The sequence below is a fragment of the Microchirus variegatus genome (genome assembly GCF_963457635.1).
Source record: "Microchirus variegatus genome assembly, chromosome: 8".
In the NCBI taxonomy this organism is placed as follows: domain Eukaryota; kingdom Metazoa; phylum Chordata; class Actinopteri; order Pleuronectiformes; family Soleidae; genus Microchirus; species Microchirus variegatus.
The window spans coordinates 5510294-5532446 of record NC_139809.1 but is presented as its reverse complement, the minus strand read 5'-3'; the positions used below and the strand labels follow the sequence as shown (position 1 = coordinate 5532446).

At 41.6% G+C, this 22153-nt stretch overlaps 1 protein-coding gene across 3 annotated transcripts in view; it reads left to right on the top strand.

The window, feature by feature from the left end:
* Positions 1-21565, top strand: part of tead4 (TEA domain transcription factor 4) — a 31501-nt gene extending 9936 nt beyond the window's left edge. For 2 of the 3 annotated variants that reach the window (XM_083893451.1, XM_083893449.1), the window contains exons 2-11: positions 7298-7362; positions 8282-8353; positions 9716-9850; positions 11416-11459; positions 11753-11814; positions 12021-12151; positions 12888-13061; positions 17104-17244; positions 17927-18079; positions 20408-21565. In XM_083893451.1, the coding sequence (XP_083749577.1) occupies positions 9749-9850; positions 11416-11459; positions 11753-11814; positions 12021-12151; positions 12888-13061; positions 17104-17244; positions 17927-18079; positions 20408-20521 (921 nt within the window). In that variant the 5' untranslated portion in view covers positions 7298-7362; positions 8282-8353; positions 9716-9748 and the 3' untranslated portion in view covers positions 20522-21565. The remainder of the gene's footprint in view (positions 1-7297; positions 7363-8281; positions 8354-9715; positions 9851-11415; positions 11460-11752; positions 11815-12020; positions 12152-12887; positions 13062-17103; positions 17245-17926; positions 18080-20407) is intronic. The other variant, XM_083893450.1, reaches the window with a different exon arrangement.
* Positions 21566-22153: the final 588 nt, after the last annotated feature.

The window sequence follows — 22153 nt, the reverse complement described above, 5'->3', positions numbered from 1 at the left end:
TCAAGTCATCCAAGCAATCACAATCACTGCAAATCCACTTTGAAGCTCTTCGGTGTTGTTAAAGTGCTGATGGTTTGTGGGTAGGTGTTAAACCAGGTACCCAAATCAAATATCAACTGAGAATACCTTGTGAGTTGGCATACATGAAATGGTGAAGCGATGATCCAAAAGCCATATAAATGTTATTATGTCTCTTTGAGCTGGCTAAATATTACAGCTCACACACAGATAAGAAAATTCTAAGAAAAAAAGTGCCGACATGCTCTGAATTTTAGGTTGAATTCCCCTTTGAGGAATAAATGCCATTCATTGCCAAACGTTATGATATTGAGTCTCTGAGCAGCAAAACAAAAGGGAATGTGTTCACATCACCTTCGCTGTTGTAAATTCCTAAAATTAGTGGAATGTTTTCAGCCCATATTCCATGTGCATTCACAGCATTTCTTCCCATAATGCTGTCCATAGACGCTGGCTCGCTCACTCATTTCTCAACAGACCTATTAGCTCGCTTATTAGGGACGGTGTCATTGATAGTGTGGTGGTTATGTGGTCCAGCAGTAATTTGACATGCATCTGCCAAGGAAAACATTTCCTGCCTTGCGTGGCTCTCAGTGAGAGATGTGCCCTGTGGTCTGACCGAGGGCCTCATGCTGCAATAATGGAAAAACAGTCCCAAACTTGTAGTGCAGTTGAAACCTACTTGCTGACAGCTCTCACTTGAAGAATGTGGCACTGGAAATCTGATTATCTTCCGTGTTTATTTGCCGCCATATAACTGCCATATGAATTTATGTGCCACTTATGCAATTGTAATTGTTTTATTTTATGACATCTTTTGAATCATTTTTATGTAGCAGAATTAATTCTTACAGTGCATGTTTTATGCAGCTGTTTTGGTTTGGTCCCACTCGATTTCCTCACATCTGTTAGAGGAGTACTTTTTTATCACATTTTGATGGATCTCACTTCCTGTGGTATTAAAAAAAAAAGGCCTGATTTCTTGTGCTAGTGAAATGGATAACATCAGCAGTGCCTCCCTCACTGGTGGCGTGTTTTTCTGACACAACAAAGACTCCACACACAATGAATCATGCTCCCACTGAGCTTTGCTTGTGCAACATGTCAACTCATTGTCGTTTGCAAATGTGTTTTTGTTTCAAGTGATCCCCATTAAGAATGTGATATACAGGGTCAGTGGAAAACAACATTGAGTCCTCACCCAGGTTCAAACTGTGGCAGTAAAGTGAGAGATTCACCAGTCACCTTGACCTGTTGACCAGTTCAGAAGCCTCAGAGGCTTGGCGTTGTGGTTTACTTTTGTGACAGTGTGGCTACTTACTCTCTACTTAAATATGTTTCTTTTTAAGTTAGTAGCTCAAGTGTGTGTAACAAGGGATACAATGAGAAGTGTGTGACTAACATCTTGTCAAATTTTAGTGTGTTTAGTATTTAAAAAAAGTGGTTTCAAATCATGTAAAATTCAGCAACACTCACTACTTTGTGTGTGTCTACTGGAGGAGCCAAACACACACATGCACACATTAGTGTGGACCAAAGCAGGTGAACATTGCTGTCCATTAGTGCACAGAGTATACACATGAATGCATCTGTATTAAACCACTTGTTTCACAAGCATCCTCATCATTAGGAGGCAGAGCTTTTCTGCATGCTCTTTTAAAATTATTGTTACAGCTTTTGGTGTTTTGCTAACTATGGCGCACCATCGAGTCATATTTTTAGACGTCTTAAAAATTCTGAATATAGAACATTGGAGAGATACACTTTCAGTCTTAAATCCATAATTCCTTTCTCAGCCACTGTAATTCAACATAGTCTCTCACTATTTTCTAAATATATAACGTGTGAAGAGGAGAAAATACATTTGCTTTACATGCACTTTAATGAAAGCATGTGAAAAACTTCACTGTCATACAAAAGAAAGTTTTAACATTTGAAGTGTTAAAAACTGTTTACTAATGAAGTCCATGACTTGTTGCTGTGATGGAGACTTCATAGAGGTTTTTTCAGACCTCAGCAGGCTGCATCCAGGCTCTATAAGAGGGGGAAATAATACTCAGCCAAGACATTCCTGCAGGCTGCAGCCTAAATGTGACCTTTGTTTACCTCAGCAGACACAGTGGGGCAAATGTGCTCCTGCAGTAAAACATTTGGCTGGCAGATGTGTCTTCACAGTGCTTGGCAGATAATAGACATATGTGCACAACTGTGCATGGACACGCTGGCCAACAATATAATGACTCGTATATTAGCAAGAGCAACAAAAATGTGCCTACCACAGACCTAAACATGGCAGCATGCTAAAAAAAAGAACATGTTTTTCTGCAGGCATGGCTCTATCATCTGAGGTGTTAATTACTGTTGCAGTTTAATGCTAACTATATTGTACATCATAATGTTGGGTTTAGGGTTCATTTTTAATTGGATTAAATAGAGCTTTTGCACTCCAAGCTGCTGTTGTACTCATAAACAGGACATGGATTAATGGGATGCTGTTTGGGTAGCAGATGTAAGACTCGGACAGTGGAATGTCAGGAATGCACTGAGCTGAGAGAGGCTAGAGAGAGAGAGAGAGAGAAGCTGAGAAAAGAGAGAGGGGGAAATGTAGATTTATGACCAGGACCAGAGGTTGACCTTGAGAAGAACCTGCAGACCCCATCACTAACCATGTCCACCTCACCATGACCTTTATCAACAGGCTGTATTACCAAAACAGTTTTAGTAATTTATTTGGCTAAAGGAGTCCTGATGATTTTGTCCTGAATGTGTTTCCACCATCACTTATCAGTGACTCGTATAACTCTTTGCCACAGCAATCTCTGGCATCACAACACAATTATATTCAAATTACAGCAGTATGTTTTAGTCTAGGGGTGGAGAACCATGTTTTCCTGCAGAGCGCAGACTAAGATGCACATAATTCCCTCTTTGTTCTGGCAACGCATTTCCCCTTGTATCAAACTCAGCAGTGATCCCACAGTGTCATGAGTTTTTGTTTTGTTTCTGTATTGTTCCAGAGGTCGTATCAAACTGTCTCCATATGCACCATATACAGCCCAGGGTAGAAGAGTCCTCATGCCTGCTGTGGTCCAATACATTTTTTACAACAATGTCCAGTTCAGAAGAATGTTTAAACCTGACATGAATGTGTATGTGTGATTCTGTCTTCTCACTACCTCATACCAATCATTTAGTGCAGAAATGTCCATTGAAAGACCATTTATTCTGCCAATTATTCATGGTTCTGGACATTGGCACCGTGGAAACACTAAATATTAAAAGTATACAGTATGGAAAATGTTTCAGCCACAGAAATATCCCCTATAAATCCACAAATAATGTTTCCTAAGTTGCAAAAACCTGCAGGTTCCCCTGACGTCAACTTTGCTTCTGCTGCGGTCATTCACTTTTCTTGCCCTTTCCTTGCATTTTTTTCCAGAATCAGATTTCCTCCCCTGACAAGTCTGACTGAAGGCAATGTGATAAACAACATCAAACTGTGGACCCAGTGGGTGATGGTATAATGTTCCTATGTGACTTTCCGACATCCTTGGCTGGCACAAGCTCTCTGTCTGTGCTACTCCCATTGGATATCATGATATCATCGCTGTGTGACTGAGCTCCCTCTGATCTGATGGGTGTGTTGGAGGGTATTTTTGATGGGCCCGTCCCCAAACCCTCACTCTAGGAGCGGTAGGGCATCTGATATCCGATGCAAGAACACGGAGCAAACCTTATTTGACAGCCCATTAAAGAAGCTGTTTAATGCTTGCAATACATGACTTGGCCAATTTTCACTGTGGATACCATCAATAAAATGGTGTGTCGTTTGCACTGTTGGTGGCAGAATCCGTTTAAACCATTATTCCCCATAAATATATGTGCTTGGGGTTTTGACACAGCAGAGTCTTGCATAGTGTCTGGTTGCCACAATGAAAATAGGATCTGCTTCCCTAAATTCACAAGAAGGTTTTATGTGAAGACATGCTCACACATCTATGTGTATGTGCTTCTGCAGGCACCATTTACATCCTACTGTACACTTAGTAAAGTTTTTAGGAGATGAGTTGCTGGGAACTGGAAGAACTTGCCGCTGTAATGTGAGGACCGACATACAGACAAGTTAAATGTTCATTTGAGGTCAAGTACACTGTAAGGATTTTGACAAAGCTCTGCTCATTTTTAAGAGTCTGAATGGGAAGAGCACTTTCTTAATCCCCGAGGAATTAAAGAAGCATGTATTCAGGGGGCTCAAACAATCGGCCCGGCGAGTGCAGCGCCTGATAAACAGTAAGTGGTTGAGGAGTAACATCCCTGAAAGAAAATAAGAGATGGAATGAATGTCTCAATGTGTGTGAGTGTGAGCAAGTTTATGTCTTGTATCTGTGTGTAAAAACTGGAACAAACAGCATTTAAGTGAGGAGTTCTTTGCAAAGACAGACATAAGTGTGTGTGTGTGTAAGCTTTAAAGGACAAATATCCACTACATTAGTCCTCCGTTTTCCAAGCCAACACTCATCAATTCACTTATTTACTGATAATGTCACTGTGTTGAAAATGTTTAACACTCGAACCAATTATTAAGTGAGTTCCCATTTTGACCTGTGCACCTAAATTAGATGACAGCCTTAATGGCTAGTTGCAATTCCATGAGATATCGTTTCCACCTTTTGCAAAAACCTTTGCTACTTGTCTTTGACTGTGAAGACCAAAGAAGGCAACATTAGGTTATAGTGCACATAGTTTCTTTTTTGCTTGTATTTAATTTCATACATAACTCAAAATATGAACGGTTTAAACAATCAGACTAAACGTTTGGTCTGTTTACATCATGTGCATCTTGTCCTCCAGTGGGAATGATTATGCTTATTTCTTTAGAAAACCTTCACTTGGAAAGATGAAAATGCCTTAAAGTTCTTAAAAGGTCATTGTCTGCCCTTTACAGAGACAGTCTTCTGGCTGAGGGGTTTTCACACTGTATACCCACGACTAAAGATCTTAAAAACTTCCTGTGAGAAATTGGCGACCAAACGCAAACGGTTTCAAACCAGCATCCAATATCTTTGTAAACTGAGCAGGACCAGGACATTCAATTCACATGAGCACCTGCGAAGAAGCAGTGTTTTGCATTCCGCGCAAAATCCGATCACTTTTATTGGCTGACAAAATGTCTGCTGGCCGGTTCAGGTTCCCGATTCTCACCATTTGGGGGTCACTCGATCGGCCGGTTTGTGTAGCATTGTGAGGTCTGACCAGAGTGTCAGTATGTGAGGGAAAATCTGACGAGTTTGTAGCAGTTGTGTGTTGTGACTAATCTGTGTGTTAATTCGCATGGAGACGTGGTGCCAGGGGAAAAATGACCGCGTTTAAGAGGTGGTGCAAAGTCAGAGCAAACTCTTGTATGACTGTGTGTGTGTGTGTGTGTGTGGCTGTGCGCGCGTGTGTGATTTATCCTGTAACTGATCTCGATGTCTGCCCTCCCCTTTCATAGTACCTCGTTGTAGATTTACTGATCACAAATATATGGCTGCCATTAATGATTCATTTATTTTTCAACGTCCAGCCTGACGCCCCTTAGTTAATTTTTCCGTTTCCCAAGCGTGTCGGACAACTATGACAGCTTTTGCATACCAGAAAGGATGTCAGTCTTCTTTGTTTGCATAGTAAGATTCCGCTACCAAAAGCAAAAGGCACGCTCTGGCTAATTTGTATGTTTGGGCTGCTGTAGAAACATGTGGCACAAGATGGCGGCATGGTCCTCACTTATAGTACATATAAAGGGTTGAGTCCAAGGCTAGAAAAAAAACAGACAAATACATTTTTTTAACTTATACAAACTTTGTTGTATATTCAATTTCTGCCACTAAATGCCTTCTAAATGTTAATCACTGGACCTTTAAATGAATGAATGAGTTATTCTCAAGCTTTTGAACATCATATTAAAAAAATATATTTCTATTTCATATCCAAAAGAACTTCCCAGAGCATAATAACATTTATTTAAATAAATTTTTTTGTACAAGCAATATTCAAAGATGGATAATTACAGATTTGACCAGTTTTTGGTATTTTATATGTGATCAATATTGAATTATTTAATCAATACATTGCATACTAATTTCAGTCTGCCCAAGTGATTTCCATAACAATATGTAGTTTATCTGATATTGAGTGGTATAAACTTCCCAAGCTACATAGTTTGTTTTCTTAAATCTACATTCACACACTTTTAAATACTGTATATGTGCTCATCCTTATTCGTGTTATCCATTTTAGCCTTTAAACCTGAGGTTTAGTTTTTGGGGGGGGGGGGGGGTCGAAAGACGCCACATGACCGATGCCCTCCTCTGTAACTGGAGAGCGTGGTCGGGAGGGAACAAGCCCAAGATTTACTGTGGGCGTAAAGGCATATTCCATAAACATTGACATACACACCAGCTGCCTGGCAGCCTCACCAGACTGGGCCCCCTTTGGTCACTGGCCTGTGTCGTGTCTGTCCTGAGTCCGGTCGGTGGATCGGATGGCCGCAGCCTCCACCTGCTCTGCCAATGTGACCTGTCTGTCAGTAGTGGCAGCATACGGACACACATTCACACACAGACACACACACACACACACTGCTACGAGCTCAGTGTAAAGTGTCAGCCTAAACCTGACGTAAGATGTCCCAGAAGTTTATGCTTAGTGATATACTGATACTTTTACAGTTTTCAGCGATGACACACTCCGTATATGTGCACACAGTACACACAGACACAGCTAATTAAGCTAATTATACAGTGACACCATTGACCTTAACGCACAACTATTTATATTAATGTGCGCACAGATATACATCCAGAGCATATTCATTTCCTCACTCCTCTGTCTCACGTTGGCTGGATTGGCCGGGCCTTGCAAATATTTTAATTCCTCCAGTTGTAGAAAAACCTTCATTTCAACTCCCCCAACATCTAGTTCATCATAGTTTCACACTGTGACCAAACGCAAATAAAATACTACTCTGGGTTTAAGAAATGTTTGTTTACAAACATAAATATGTAATATGTGAGTAAATAATAATAAAAAAAAGGTCTTACCCCCTTTTATTCTGCTCATAGTAGTGTATATTTCCATTTTTAGCAGTATACTGTTGGGCCCATCAGTAAAATCTGAAGGAGAAATTAAGTTATGGTTAATGTCTAATAGATTAGAGCTTGAAGGAGGAGATATTCTGGCACAGAGCTCAAGAAAATGCCATTTTTACCAGACTAAAATGCTGTTTTCTGCACCCTTACAGGACGAAATGAGTTGATCGCACGGTATATCAAACTTCGTACGGGGAAGACGAGAACCAGGAAGCAGGTGAGTTCTCTCCAAGTGGTGTCTGACTCAGCCCCTATTTTTGAACTCATCATGTCCTGCTGAGTGATGCCACTGCACCCTATGTTGTCACCCGAGTTCCCTCTACCCTCTGCTCGGAGGACTGGGGATGATGATTGATTTAGGGCTAGAGCCCAATGCACAGATGCTATAGGATCAAATGTCGGTGTTATTTCTTCATGGGTCTGGTGCTTGTTAGAAGGTGAAAGAAGCCGGGGGAATATGGTGATCTGAATGGGAGACTGAGATAGGGCGCGCAAGGGGATTTGGAATTCTATCCCCACTACGGTATCTGAGACGGTCTGGTGTACGGGCAGTGATGGATGTGTAGAAGAAGGCTCCCTGCTAAGTGATCTGATCTCAGTCAGAGTGGGAATTATAAAAGAGAAAGGGGGTCACAGGCACAGATATGACCTGGATGGTGGGACAGATTGGAGAAATAGAGGGACACCTGCTGGTCCAACAGCAGAGAATTAAATGACTCATGTGATACAGTGCAGTTTCAAAAATTCCATAATTTCAATTAATGTTAGTGCTTTTTGTCACTTATTTTCTTAAATGTGTCCGTGGTGTGGCAAAATATCATTTTCTCAAAGAAACCAAAATGTTGACCTACATTTAATGTATAGATTATTTTCCCTAAGATTTCAGTATACTGATAAAATGTATTTATTGTTGCAGTTAATTCATACAACAACACAAATCACAGCTTCTTTTGTTTTTCTCTTTTTAAAATGTATGTGCATACATTTGAGATATCTCACTCAAACCCAGTGCACAGTCACTGGGAACAGGTGCCAGGTTAACCTCATCATGGCACCCACTTAAGTAGGCAACATGTCAGTACTTGGAGTAATTTACTCTGCTGTGTTATCTCTTCTCTACATGTCATGTCTGTCAGGTTTCTAGTCACATCCAGGTTCTAGCCCGACGGAAGGCCCGAGAGATCCAGGTGAAGCTGAAGGTACGCTACGTGAGTTACCTTCCATTTTCTATTCATTCATTCCTCTTCCCCCACAGATATTGTCATGCTGGTTTTGGTGCACGTGTTACCTGAGAAACTGGAAAAAAGTGCCGTGAGCATGTTTAATTTTTTATGTCTTTGAGATTGGGTCATACAGGGGTTTAGATCATAATCAAAGGTTATTATCACGACTTTAATCGAGTGGAGCAGTAGTGGATGGAAAAAAGTAGAAAACATTATTGCCCTCCATTACTATGCTTCACATTTTGTTAAAGGTTTTTCAACATCCATGGCTGCTGCAACTGTCATGCATTCACATTCCATTTACACAAAGGCACAAACCATGGGCTATTTTAATTGCACTCTCTAATTGATGCTGGCCTTAAATGGCATGCACACACATAATGATAAAATGTGAACATTTCTCCAGGAGCCTGAGGCTTACTGTGCACAATCATGAAACAAGATGAACTGAGCACAATTGTCAGGAAACAAATTAATCCCTGCATTATTCCTCTTAGGTATTACATTAAGTACTGCAATAAAAGTTTTCCTGTGTGGTATTCTGAGAGCTTACACATCCCCGTCTCCCCAGTACTTTCTCAGTTTACATTTCTCGCCCACATACCTTCGGCCACAGCAGACAACAGGACTCTCCCCCCCTTACCTTGGACAGTAGCCATGAGGGTTCAACTGGCAGAGCTCGCCATTGGTCATGGGGTTTGCCCCTGTCACGGACCTTTTTAAATACATCTTTGGTGTAACTGAGATCCCTGCCACATGCACACCCCTATATTTCAGCTATGCCCTTGTGTTAGCCAGTTCTGGGAAGAAGAATGCGCCGTGTGGCCTTGCCCATTAGAGCCAGGCGGCAAGTGCTTGTAGTCCTCTGTGGTTTGGAACCTGCTGAAGGAGTGGATTCAAAAACAAGAGGGGTATCCCTTTACAAGTGCAGCACATGAGCGGACATTTTCTTGCGCTCGTCTGTTTTCAACTCTTTTCAGTGGCATTAGTGTTTTGCACTTTCGATACCACCATGATTAGCATATTAACATATCACTCTGTTGAATGCCCCGTCTTCCAATATGCCCTCCAACAGAAGCTAGTTGTCATCACCAGCTTGCCCCTGCCAAAGCAATAAACTTAACTCTTGACCCAAAGGCCCTTGACTGTAATATCACCTTCTCTCCAGCTCGCTGTCTGGCAAGGATTCAGGGTGATGCAAGCTGGCCTCATCCCTTCATTTCCCTTTTAGGGCTCTGCTTGCGTTGCTGTTGAATCAGAGAGCTGACTTAAATGGAATCCAACGAGTGCTCCCCATTTGCGTAATGGTCTGTTTGTCTCACTCTTGGTCTCTGTCCCTCTCTGCAGGACCAGGCTGCAAAAGACAAGGCCCTGCAGAGTATGGCCACCATGTCCTCGGCTCAGATCATCTCGCCCACAGCTTTCCAGAGCAAGATGGCTCTTCAGGGCCTGTCTAGGCCAGCTTATCCCACTACTGGTGGGGTGAGTCCCTAACAGAATCCGTATCGTCCACCATAATATTCAGAGCCACATTTATAAACAAAAACCAAACAAACAAAAACTTTTGAGTTCATCCTAAAGTCAGTGGATTCAATATCACATACATTTTTCAATCACCCTCTATACTGATGCATGACTTTTGTTTCCATGGGTGTTGGTAAGTTAAATCATTGGACTTTTGTTCCTCGTTGTATTCAGTCTGCAGCAGATGATGATGCTGCAATTATTTTTACACTTGTAATATGACCCTCCGCTGTTGCCACGCGGCAAAAAGACCCAGGTACATGACACAGTCAGAACAAGGGTCTTTTTCTGCATAGAGATGTTCTCGTTGTGTGCGTGGGTGTGGGTGTTCTCTGGGTAATCCAGTTTAGGTCTGGGCGATATGGCCTCAAATCAGTATCACGATATATTGATCGCATTTGGACTCACCTTGATATTTTTGTATCCATCGAATTAACACACTGTGTGTGTCGTCACAACATCATTTTAGTGGTTTTGTTTCGGTGCTAAAAGTATTTCGGTGCATTCTTAAATATAACACCTTTATTGGCAAGAACAATGTAACCGTAATAATGACGTATTACATGGGGGCACAGTGCCCTTGTTCCCCGGTTTAGAAAAAAACCCTGCGGCTAATTTTGATCACATTCAGCGAAGCTACCGGGGGAAATAGGAAGAAAAAATGGGACGTCTTTAGGGCATCCTGCTTAAAAGTAGAGTGTCTAGACCCAGGAACCCCGGCTGGCTAAACGCCTGTGTCTTTCCCTTCTTGTAACAGACTGGAGGGCATGGCTACACGTGACTACACATGCTGTGAACATACAGGTAGCCTGCCTACCTAAAAACTACCTTTATTTTATTTTAATTAAAAAAAAACAAAAAAAAACGGAATATACCGTCATGGACAAAATGACGTCAGTAAATGTTGGTATCGGTAAATTATCGGTTTATCGTCCAGGCCTACTCCAGTTTCCTCCCACTGTCCAAAAACATAGAGACGCTAATTGGACACTCTAAATAGCCCACGTGTCAATGTGAGAGTGAATGGTTGTTCAGTATGTTTGGCCCTGTGATGGACTGGCGACCTGTCCAGGGTGTAGCCCACCTTTCACCCTATGTCAGCTGGAAAAAAGCTAAAAATTCTATTAGATGTTTATAGCATGTAATTTATTCATATATTTTTTTTCTTGTTTTTAGAATATGGTGTTTTTGTTATTTAAGTGAGTGTGGTGACCACTTGCATACGATTTTCCTGTGCCTTTTGGATTTTGTATTACTTGAAATGAGGCTTCATTTCCAGTGCCTTTTGCATCATGTATCACTTCTGCATGCCTGAATCACAATAAAAAACATTTGAAAGAATTTATTCTTTATGTGTCAAAATACAGTAGAACGCAATTGTATGCTTTGTGCAACCTTTAAGCCTGATTGTGTGGTTTTAAGTGACGCTTTTATACTTTGTACGTTTATTTTGAAATAAGCAAAAACAATAGCACTCTTAATTAGTGAGAATTAGTAATATAATTGCACTTTCCCTCCCCCAGTTTTGGCACGGGGCACTTCCGGGACAACCAGGAGGTCATGAAGAGTGAGTTGGCATTCTTTCTTTTCTGACGTGTCTGCAGTCTCCTCCGGTCACTTTTGATTCAACCATCTTAATAATCATTAGAGCATTTTCAGGAGACCGTAAATTAATCTCAGAGCAAATCAAACACATCAGTGTAATTCTAAAGAAAAGTCTTCAGCTGTCTGACATTCAGCATACCTCTCTGCTCACTGCATCTTTAGAGGTCAGGCAGTCCAATTAGTCTGTGAGGTGGGGTCATGAGGGCGAGACAGTGCATAACATGCCTCTCCCTCTCGTCTGTCCCCTCTCCCCAGCATTAAGCCCTTCTCCCAGCAGAGTTACACCATGCAAGCGTCCGGACTGGCCCCCATAACAGGTGGGTGCTCCCCCCCCCCCAGCTGTGTTGACAGAAGACTGTCATGCCATGAAAAGTGATGAGACAACCCAGCTCGTGATGAAGAGCTCCCACAAATCTCAAGAGAAATAGCTGCGATATCGTTGCATTCTCAATTTTTTTTTTTTTTTTAACATTGTTATGTTCAAGCCACACATTTACACAACTGGCTGCCCTTTTGCTCACAGGTTATGAAAGCACAGCAGGGCTGTCCATGTCCCCCGGTGCCCCTCCTTGGCAGGGCAGAAGTATTGCTAGCTCTAAGCTACGAATGCTGGAGTTCTCTGCCTTCCTGGAGCAGCCTCAGGACACAGAGACTGTGAGTGGACAACTCTGGGAATAACTTATCCATACTTAAAGAAGTATTGCAGTGTTTTGTTCCTTGTTGTGTCTACTTGTGGGATTAAAACAGATTGAGAAATAATTTGAATTAAATGACTGAACTCAATTTTTTTTTTTTTTACATATATTTTGGTTTCTATGAATAGTTAAAATATAATAAAATCATACATATGTTGTCTTTCAGGCTTGCTTCTGGATATGCTGTCAGGGTAAAATCTTTAGGTGTACAGAACTGCTTAATATTAAACAGATGAAGACTCTGCAGTAGTTACATTGAGCTCAGAGAGAGTCAGCATTCAAAGTTTTAAAACTTGATCTTGTATAGAGAGAACAAGTCACGAACCAGCAGCATAAAACAAATTCAAGCAAATAGACATTCCTAGTTTTTATTTGGCTCTCTAGTCTTATGTGGATTTTTAAAGCAGGGTCTTACAGCACTTCAAAATCACATGCTAAACTCTAACACCTAGATATAGCCACATGACAGGACGTCACATGATTATGAGTGGTGTCAGAAGGGGGGGAAAAAGAGTGGAACCCTCAAGACAGGTGATGGGATATTACAGTAAATATGGTGCTGTTGAACAGCAGGCACAGTGTGACAGATGTCCTTGAGTGCAAACTGTACTTGGCATTCGTTAGTAGTTCAACAAACTGGACATATGACATTTTTGGCACCGCTCATTTGGTGATATTCACTTTTGTCTCTCCAGTTCAACAAGCACCTGTTTGTGCACATTGGCCAGTCCAACCCCACATACAGTGACCCTTATCTGGAGTCAGTCGACATCAGGCAGATCTACGACAAGTTTCCCGAGAAGAAAGGCGGCTTGAAGGAGCTGTTCGAAAAAGGGCAACACGGCGCCTTCTTTCTTGTCAAGTTTTGGGTAAAAGTCCTTTTTGTTTTCTTTTAGAAAAGTCTATTAAATCAGACTTCTATCCAGCCTGGTTACATGCTTCATACCATAATAATCCTCCCCAAGTCATGAAGGTGAAGTGAGAGTACAGTAAATACTCTTGTTAATGTTTTGGAGCACCTGTTGGCTGTTAATGGCCTAACAGTGTTCATGGTGTTGAGATGGTTTAAGCTTCGGAGTCTGGGAAACTTGAGTGAGATTTAGGCCCAGAATGAATGGAAAACCATTGCTCCCATGTCTTGAGTTGTGATTTATACAGTAGATGATAGAGTGTGTGTGTGTGTGTGTGTGTGTGTGTGTGTGTGTGTGTGTGTGTGTGTGTGTGTGTGTGTGTGTGTGTGTGTGTGTGTGTGTGTGTGTGTGTGTGTTTGCGTGCATGCGTGCGTGTGTTCTGGGGGGGGGCCTTATCTATAAATACGTTTATTGAAGGGAGGGGGGTGTAAGAGTTGGGAGTCTAATAGTGCAGAGACAGGTGCCCAGGCTCAAATTCCCACAAATGAAAGATCAGGCCTGCCACTCTCCCCAAGGCTGCTGTTTTACACACACACACACACACACACACACACACACACACACACACACACACACACACACACACACACACACACACACACACACATGCACACACAAAATTCGCCACCATCTTCCCATAAAACAACGAGCGAGCTGAGAGAATGAAAGTCGACTTAAGATGCAGACAGATGGAATCGGGGGGGGGGATAATGTAATTGAAGTCGAGGCCAGAAAAGAGATCTGAAGAGCGAGAGAGAGAGAGAGTGACAGATAAAGAGAGAGTATGAGGGTGTAATTGAACACGTCTATGTTGTTTATTTCTCTGATCTGGCCATCTTGCTTTACCTCGGCACAAGACCTTTGGTATTTGCGTCATGTACCACAACAGTCACAGACCGACCCATATCCTTTACCGCTCTCTCACATATATGTGATTATAGACGCACATATGGAGTTGACCTGATGAGGTCAAATTGTTTACAGCCAATGTGACTTTTTTTGTAGTTTTGCAACTCTTTGTTATGTTGGCATAATGGAGTGAAAGCATGAAATGAAACCGTTAAATTACATTTAATGTGCAGTAAACTGGCAGGTCTATCTGGCTTGAACTATGTTGTCCTGTGTTTAATCACACGTGCGGCATCTCAGACGCATACCTATATAAGGACATGTTGTTCTTTGACCCCACTCTCCAATACTGAGGCTCTGACAGGGCTGTCATCAGACATCTTATGCATTCCAGGGGTCTCATATACATCCACACAAAAATGACTGAGCTGTTGTTACCACAGAAAACCTCAGTGGACAACGGCTGTCCTGCTGTGGGATTCAGGGAGCAGGTCAGCATCCACAGCAGACATGTGCACTGTCAGTTTTTCCCATAGGGCATCACCTTTAGACTCAGAGCACCAAATGCTATTTTGCAGATCTAAAATGTCTGCCACCTACAGAAAGGGTGTGGTTGTGCCACTGGGCCACCTAAAGACAAGACTCACTGGATCAGATATACACTATTAGCATTCAAAAGTTTGGGGTCACATTGTGTCAAACGTCCTTATTTTTTAAGGAAAAGCACTTTTTTTCAATAAATATAACATTAAATGAATCAGAAATACACTCTATACGACTATTCTAGCTGCAAACGTCTGGTTTTTAATGGAATATGTACATAGGTTTATAGAGGCCCCATTTCCAGCAACCATCTCTCCAGTGTTCTATTATTATTAATTATCTTGTCTTGACTATAGTTTCTATTCATTTTGCAACTCTTTTGATGAATAAAAGTCTGACTTTTAATGGAAAACACAAAAAAATTGTATAGGTGACCCCAAACTTTTGAACGGTAGTGTAAGATAAGATTGTAGAGCTTGTAAAGTCCGATACAGGCTCTACAACCGAAATATCACATAAATACTTACAGTAAACATAGGCAATAATGTGCAGCACCACCGTCATGTGACCATGAGGGCTGTATGTCTGCTATGCTGTTGGCGCATTATGGAAAGTCGGTGTCGACGTGATATCTGATAAGGTTGTGATACTAGTATTCGTATCAGACGACGTTCACCACTGTGACACATGATTGCCATTATTTTGTGATCCGCTGCTGAAAAGTTTGTTGAGGTTTGTAGAGCAGACTGAGACTGAATGTTAATGTCACTGTACTGTTTTGCAATCACATGCCACTAGATTTTTTTTTTTTTTCACGTACGGCATTACCCTTCACACGTGTCTGACGACCACCATTATTTATTGTGGAGAGATAAAAGACATTGGTGAGTGACACCATACTCCATAAGTAATCTTCTCCAGTCCTTGGACAGAGCAGCTGGTCGAGCCATGGCATTTGATTCAGGGGTGAGGAAGGTGGGGATGACTTGTCCTGCCATATATCATAAAGAAAAAGAAAGTGAGACAGCAATAAAAGAGCGAGCGATAGAAATAGGGTTACTCAGACGGTGCGTACAAGAGATTGGGATGGCAGGAGAAACAGTGGGCGGTACGTAATCAACAAGTCATTCATCAGTGAAGCGTTACTCTCTTGATTCATGTCCGAGCCTGGCGGAGTCAACAGATGTGACATACGCAGCTTTTGCATTTGAGGAAAAACAAGCTCATAATACCGTCCTCTCTCAGTTTGTACACCTCAGCGCCCCCCTGAGGGGGGTCCTCCGGTTCTCAAGGCGTGATGACAAAACGCAGAATTGCTGCGAAACAGCTGGACATTTCAACAGCCGTGCGCTGGAGAAAAAATGCTCTTAGCCATGAAAATAAGCAAAATGAAATTCTTAACACATCTGTAAATGCGCTAACCTTGTTTACGCCATTGTAAAAAGACAGGACGAGCCGATTGGACGTAGCCGCGGTTGTGCAGCCATGTGGCAGGTCATGACTTGGGGGCGTGCTGAGGCGCAGGTTGGCATGGTGACGGTGACAGGCGGCTGGCCCGCTTCCAAAGCTATGGTATTCTAGATTGAATTTCCTGCAAACCCCACCCGCTCTCCCCCCCATCAGCCGCTGGCTGCCCTGTCCCTCATCCCCCGCTTCCCTCCTCACCCCCTCAGCGCCAGTGGCCCTGTCCTAACAGATCGTCTCGCGCCTTTGAAGTGCAGAGCGAATCCGATTTAAGCTGCCTCTGCTAAATTGTTACACAGCCAGCCTGCCCACCGTGATCTAATCAGCCAATTGCTCACTGATGATTGTAATTGGATGAATTCCCTCGCAGGCTGTTAGGGAAGCAGGGAATGGCAGTTCGGGGAGGGTCACTAGGCCCCAGGGATGAAGACAAATAGAGAAATTACACGAGCCAGGGATGAAGATGAACGGGTGATGAAGAGATGAAAGCTGGCTGAGCTGTGTCTCAATGGCCCATTAGGAGACAAGTGCCCTGACAGGGGAAAAGGTAAAACAGGCCAGCTGTCTGACAGAGGAGACAGCACTTCAGTCTGATCCTAAATCGGATTATACTCACCTCAGTTCAAACTTAAGGAAAGATCAGTGATCCAGTGACGAATCAGCATCCACCTGATAACGATGACACTTGGGAACAAGTCATTCTGTGTGGTGCATTTGTTAACTTACAATTTTTTTACATCTTTTATCACTCTCACACTCATCTTGGAAATCCTGAGGCTGAGGATTTGCCAACGTTTCACTGACTCGACGGGGGGGGGGGGGGTTCTGGCCGCGAGATGCCTCTTGGCTTTACAGAGCGTCACTCTCAAGCTTTGCTGAGATGTCACACTCTCTGCGATACGTCTTTGTCAGGCTCACACACGCGTTCCTGAAACTCTGTGAGCGAAAAAGTGGCGACCCGATACTTTGCGATAGATTACGGAGCTGGAGTCTGTGTATCCTTAAAAATTTTGGCTGCTCGATGCGACGCAGTAAAGCACACCTTGAATTCCAGGAGGTTATGTCTTGTGAGAAGAGCAGCAAATCCTCAATAACCGTTGCCCAGTCTTAACAGATGTGTATGTTACATGTATATTCTCTCCAGGCGGATCTTAGCGTAAACCTGCAGGACGACAGCAGCTTCTTCTACGGCGTTTCCAGCCAGTATGAGAGTCCTGAGAACATGATTATCACCTCGTCCACCAAAGTCTGCTCCTTTGGCAAGCAGGTGGTGGAGAAAGTGGAGGTAAGATCAGTGCAAGGCTGCAGAAATGTGTCTACAGTGACTGATGTGTTCTGTTATTGTCTTCTAAATATGTTTATTACTTGTTTTTTGTTGTTTTTGGACAATTATAGCAGCACCGTATAAAAAAACATCTGCCTACAACTCAATATTTACATTTATTTCAACATTAAGAGGTCACGACCACGTCAAAAACCAGCATTGTCACCCAGAGGAGTGAATAAATGCTTCTAGTGGATATGGATTCCAGTCATTTATCACTGATCTGTGATCAGAAATTACATGATTCACTAATCCCTGCATGACTAAGTATTATGCTTCCCGTTAACTAGACACAATAGTGGCCCTGCCCCCTCCCACTGCTGATGGATTGTACAATAAAAACACATACACACATCCCTAGGTACAGCCATCTGCCTCAGTTGGCCACATGATGATATTTAATGGCTTCATCATTTGATTACGGTTGTCACAAGAAATATGTTTATTGTCATATCTGGCATGCCATATGCGGCATTAGGTGTATTATATTACACATATTATTGCTGCTTATGCCCCGTGTAGCCACTTGTGTTTCAGTCCAAGATATATCCTTGTTTGTTGTTTTTCTCAAAGGAATTTATCACCTTATAATCCGTTTTAAGGTCCCGCTCTATGTTGTTTTTGTGTTTTGTTTTTTTTCCAGACGGAGTACGCACGCTTCGAGAACGGCCGCTACGTGTTTCGGATCCATCGTTCGCCGTTGTGTGAATACATGATCAACTTCATTCACAAGCTTAAACACCTGCCAGAGAAGTACATGATGAACAGTGTACTGGAGAACTTCACTATTCTACAGGTACATAATAAAATAACCCACCGGTCAAAAGTCTGGGGTCACATTACGACTATTCTAGCTGCAAACGTCTGGTTTTTAATGGAATATGTACACAGGTGTATAAAGGCCCATTTCCAGCAACCATCTTTCCAGTGTTCTAATGGTAAATTGTGTTTGCTAATGGCGTTAGAATTGCTGCTTCTTTGACAAAAGGGCAAAATTATTATTTTGAATAAAAATCATTATTTATAATCTTGTCAATGTCTCGACTATATTGTCTATTCATTTCGCAACTCTTTTGATGAATAAAAGTGTGACTTTTAATGGAAAACACAGACAAATTGTATAGGTGACCCCAAACTTTTGATTGGTAGTGTAGATTTGAGTGTTTTGGTTTGTGTTGAATAAGATATTCAGGTCTTCTGTTATAAGAGAACCAAAAACAATAGATTGTAGGAGACAATATATATATTAATCTGAATGTCATTCACATTGTTATGAACATTTTCTATTTGATAAAAGATGAAGTTTAGACATCCTGTGACTGAAGAAGACTGAAGATGAGCAGAGGTCCAGTGGTTTGGACGGATGAGGAAAGCAAACAACATTCCTTAAGACTTAATAAAGAAGCAACAACAACAACAAAAAACCTCTGTGACACAACCAGATTCAAAAATGTGCAGCCATCTGCCTTGACTGGTCGGGATGAGAGGAAAAATGGGGGACAGAGGAGAGAAAGGGAAAGAGGGAGGCGAGGTAGAGACAGAAGACAGTAGCAGCTATAGATGGAAACACACATTAAGACAATTGTGTTAATATTGGAAACTAAGTACACTGTACACTCAAACACACACTGTCCTTCACCATTCATGCCACTCTTATGCAGTAAAGTGTGCAGGTCCTTTTATTCTTGCTTTCCTCAGGTATGTTGTCTAATACACACACACACACACACACACACACACAAAAGAGGAAACCGTTGAGTCCCTTAAGTAATATTCTCACAATATTTCTCTCTGTAAAAAATGGTCTTTTCTGAATGAGCCGTTGCTCCTCAGAGAGCAAACACAACCAGGACAAAATAAAAAAAAAACAGTGGAGTGCGTCGCCATAGTAACGGTGACATCAGAGTTCAAAGACACTGTTGCCCCCTTCCACTGGCGGCTGCATTCCTACTGGCAGAGGGACAATGACCATATTGAGCCCACACTGACGACGACATGGCAACGTGTCATTAGGTTTCTCAATGGCCTGATTTATTTCTTATTAACAATGAACACGCGCACAGCCACACACACACACACACACACACACATGTTGACAACACATGCTCGCAAACAGATTCCACACTGCAAGGCTGAGCACAATGGATCAATACATGCCCCGTGTAGTAACTATTCAGCGCTGAACACAGTGAATTCATGTCGTTGACAAACCAGGTTACAAAATGGTCCTGTCATATGATATAGTGCGGTCATGCACATCGTTGATTTAGAATTATTGATTGTTTCAAAGGAAGAATGATCGGATGATAGATTTTGATGAACAAACCCACCATTGTTGCTTGACTGTCATGTTTTTAATGAAACATCTGGCTGTGCCAACAACACAATCTAAAGTGTTACCTGAATTTTAATTTGTTGGACTGTATATTCGAATGGCCCTGTTATTCCCTGCTCTAACTAACTAACTAACTATAGTACACTATAGAAATAAAAGTGCTAAATAGAACCATATAAGGTTGTTCGGAACCCTTTTGGCTCCAGGTAGAACCTTTAAATCCCTTTATTCAGGAAAGGGGTTTTAAAGGGTTCTCTGGATCAAAACGGTTCTTACCGGAACCATTGGTGTTACCAAGAACCCTTGAAAGACCCTTTCTTCGGGAAAGGGGTTTTCAGAAGAAAATGGTTCCAGGTAGAACCTCAGCCCTTGTAGAAGGACCCTTTTGGAACCCTTATTTCTAAGAGCGTGGTCTCTATAATACAGTAAACTCAACAAAAGCAGTTTTTAAAACATGCAACACCACAGTCCTGTATTCACACATCACATTAGGTTAACTTGGCTAGTTAGTCTTTATTTGTGCATATTAATAAATAAACAATGAATTGCAGTCAGTATGGCGAATTTTGCATAATCCTAATTTCCATCTGCAGTCCCAGATAAAAACACATTTTCTTTGTTTTTAAAGGTGCCCTTTAAATTTGTTTTGCCTGTGTTTCATGTGGTGCATTCTAATGTTCACACTGTTCATTGCTATCTGTCTCTCTATCTCTAAGTGGTGCTTTGTCCCTTGTGTTTCTTTGCTTTTTTGCGTGACTGAATGCCGACCCTGTGTGTGTGTGTCCACAGGTAGTGACAAACAGGGACACACTGGAGACCCTGCTGTGCGTGGCCTACGTCTTTGAAGTGTCCACCAGTGAGCACGGCGCGCAGCATCACATCTACAGGCTGGTGAAAGACTGACGCGGTCGCACACAGTCGGACCTTACCTGCCATAGACCCACTGTAGTGCCTCGGTGAGCAACAACACTCTCCAACAATGGACTACTTCCTCCGTGAGCTTAGAGCTGAAACCTTACAAGTCAGTCGGGAGAGGAGCCCAGAGAAACTCTGGCTTTGTCACAAGCCCAGAAACACAACTACTGCTAAAAGAGAGAAAGAGAGAGAGAGAGGAGGATTTGAGACTGTGGAAGCTGAAACAGGCTTTGTGCGATAAGCGGACGAGGAAAGAAACCGAAGAGGTCGACGATACACTGTGGTCTCTACAACCAAAGGAGCCAAAAAACCTAGTCAACAAAACATGCATGAGAGCGTTGTCATTGGTGGTGTTTTCATCTCATTTTTATTATTATTAGTGCTTTTTGTGTTTTTGATTTTTTAGATTATTTTATTGCACATGCACGTGCAGATGTTTGCGACACAGGAGTTTGGCTGCCCCAGGCTGCCACCTAGTGACTTAAATAAGAATGGTATTGGGGGAGAAAAAAAAAAAGAATAATTGAAGTAATTGAGAATCTCTCCTTTGCACACCCCATATGATATGAAAATATGACTGTTTTTGATGTCAATCATTTGATATTTGAGTAATTATGTACAGTGCCATTTCCGTCTCCTCTAAACAGAGCTATGACAATAAGAGGCTAAAGAAGAAAAAAAAAAGAATTTTAAAGAGCTATTGTAGTCACTTTGATGTTTAATGTTATTTGTTTATTTGTGTCTAGTGTTGTCTTACTGTTTTAGGTTAAAAAACCTACCTGACTTTAACAAAAGGCACATATAATAACTCTGCTAACTTGAACCAGATTTGGATCTGAAGTTGTCTGTGACTGTAACTTGCCCTGAAGTGTCGGATGAAAATACAAGTATTTCTTACAAAACTCCTCCGCTGAGTTTTGAATTCTCTGAAAACTCAAAATTATTCTATATTCATGTTTTTTTATTATTATTATTATTATTATTTTATTTCATACAACAAGCCTTCCCATTTCCTCATACATTACAACATGATTCAACTTTTTTCAAATGTATATCTGCACTTTTAAACATGGTTTTATTACAGTCAGTCGCTGAGGTTTAAGATATAACGTCTAAAAAGAAACAAATCTATATTTGGTGTTTGTTGTCAGCAAATAAAATATTTATCGTGGTGGTGAAGTTGGATCACGTTAGCTTTTTCCCTAATTTTAAATGCAGAGCAGCATTTTCACTTTAAAACATATCACATATCAAAAAAAAACCAACTGTGTTTCCCACAATGCATTGCACAAAGGAAGCTGCTCACACAGCTGCAAACGATTCCAGCTAATTGTGGACGGTGGTGAGGAACTCAAACAAAGTCCAAAAGCAAAAGGTAAGTTGTCGAAAAACTGTTATCATGACTTAATAATTAATTGCCTTTTCAACTGAAAGAATCAGTGAAAGATTAGACTGCACAACAAAAAACAAAACGTGCTAAATGTCCAGTGCAAATTGCCACAAAAGGCAAATGAAGTCCAGGTGAAAAATAAAATGCTTAATTTATAGCTGTGCAAAAGTTAGCAGTGCTGTTTAAACATTTAGACTAAAAGTAAATGAGTACAAAGTAATGTGGAGAGA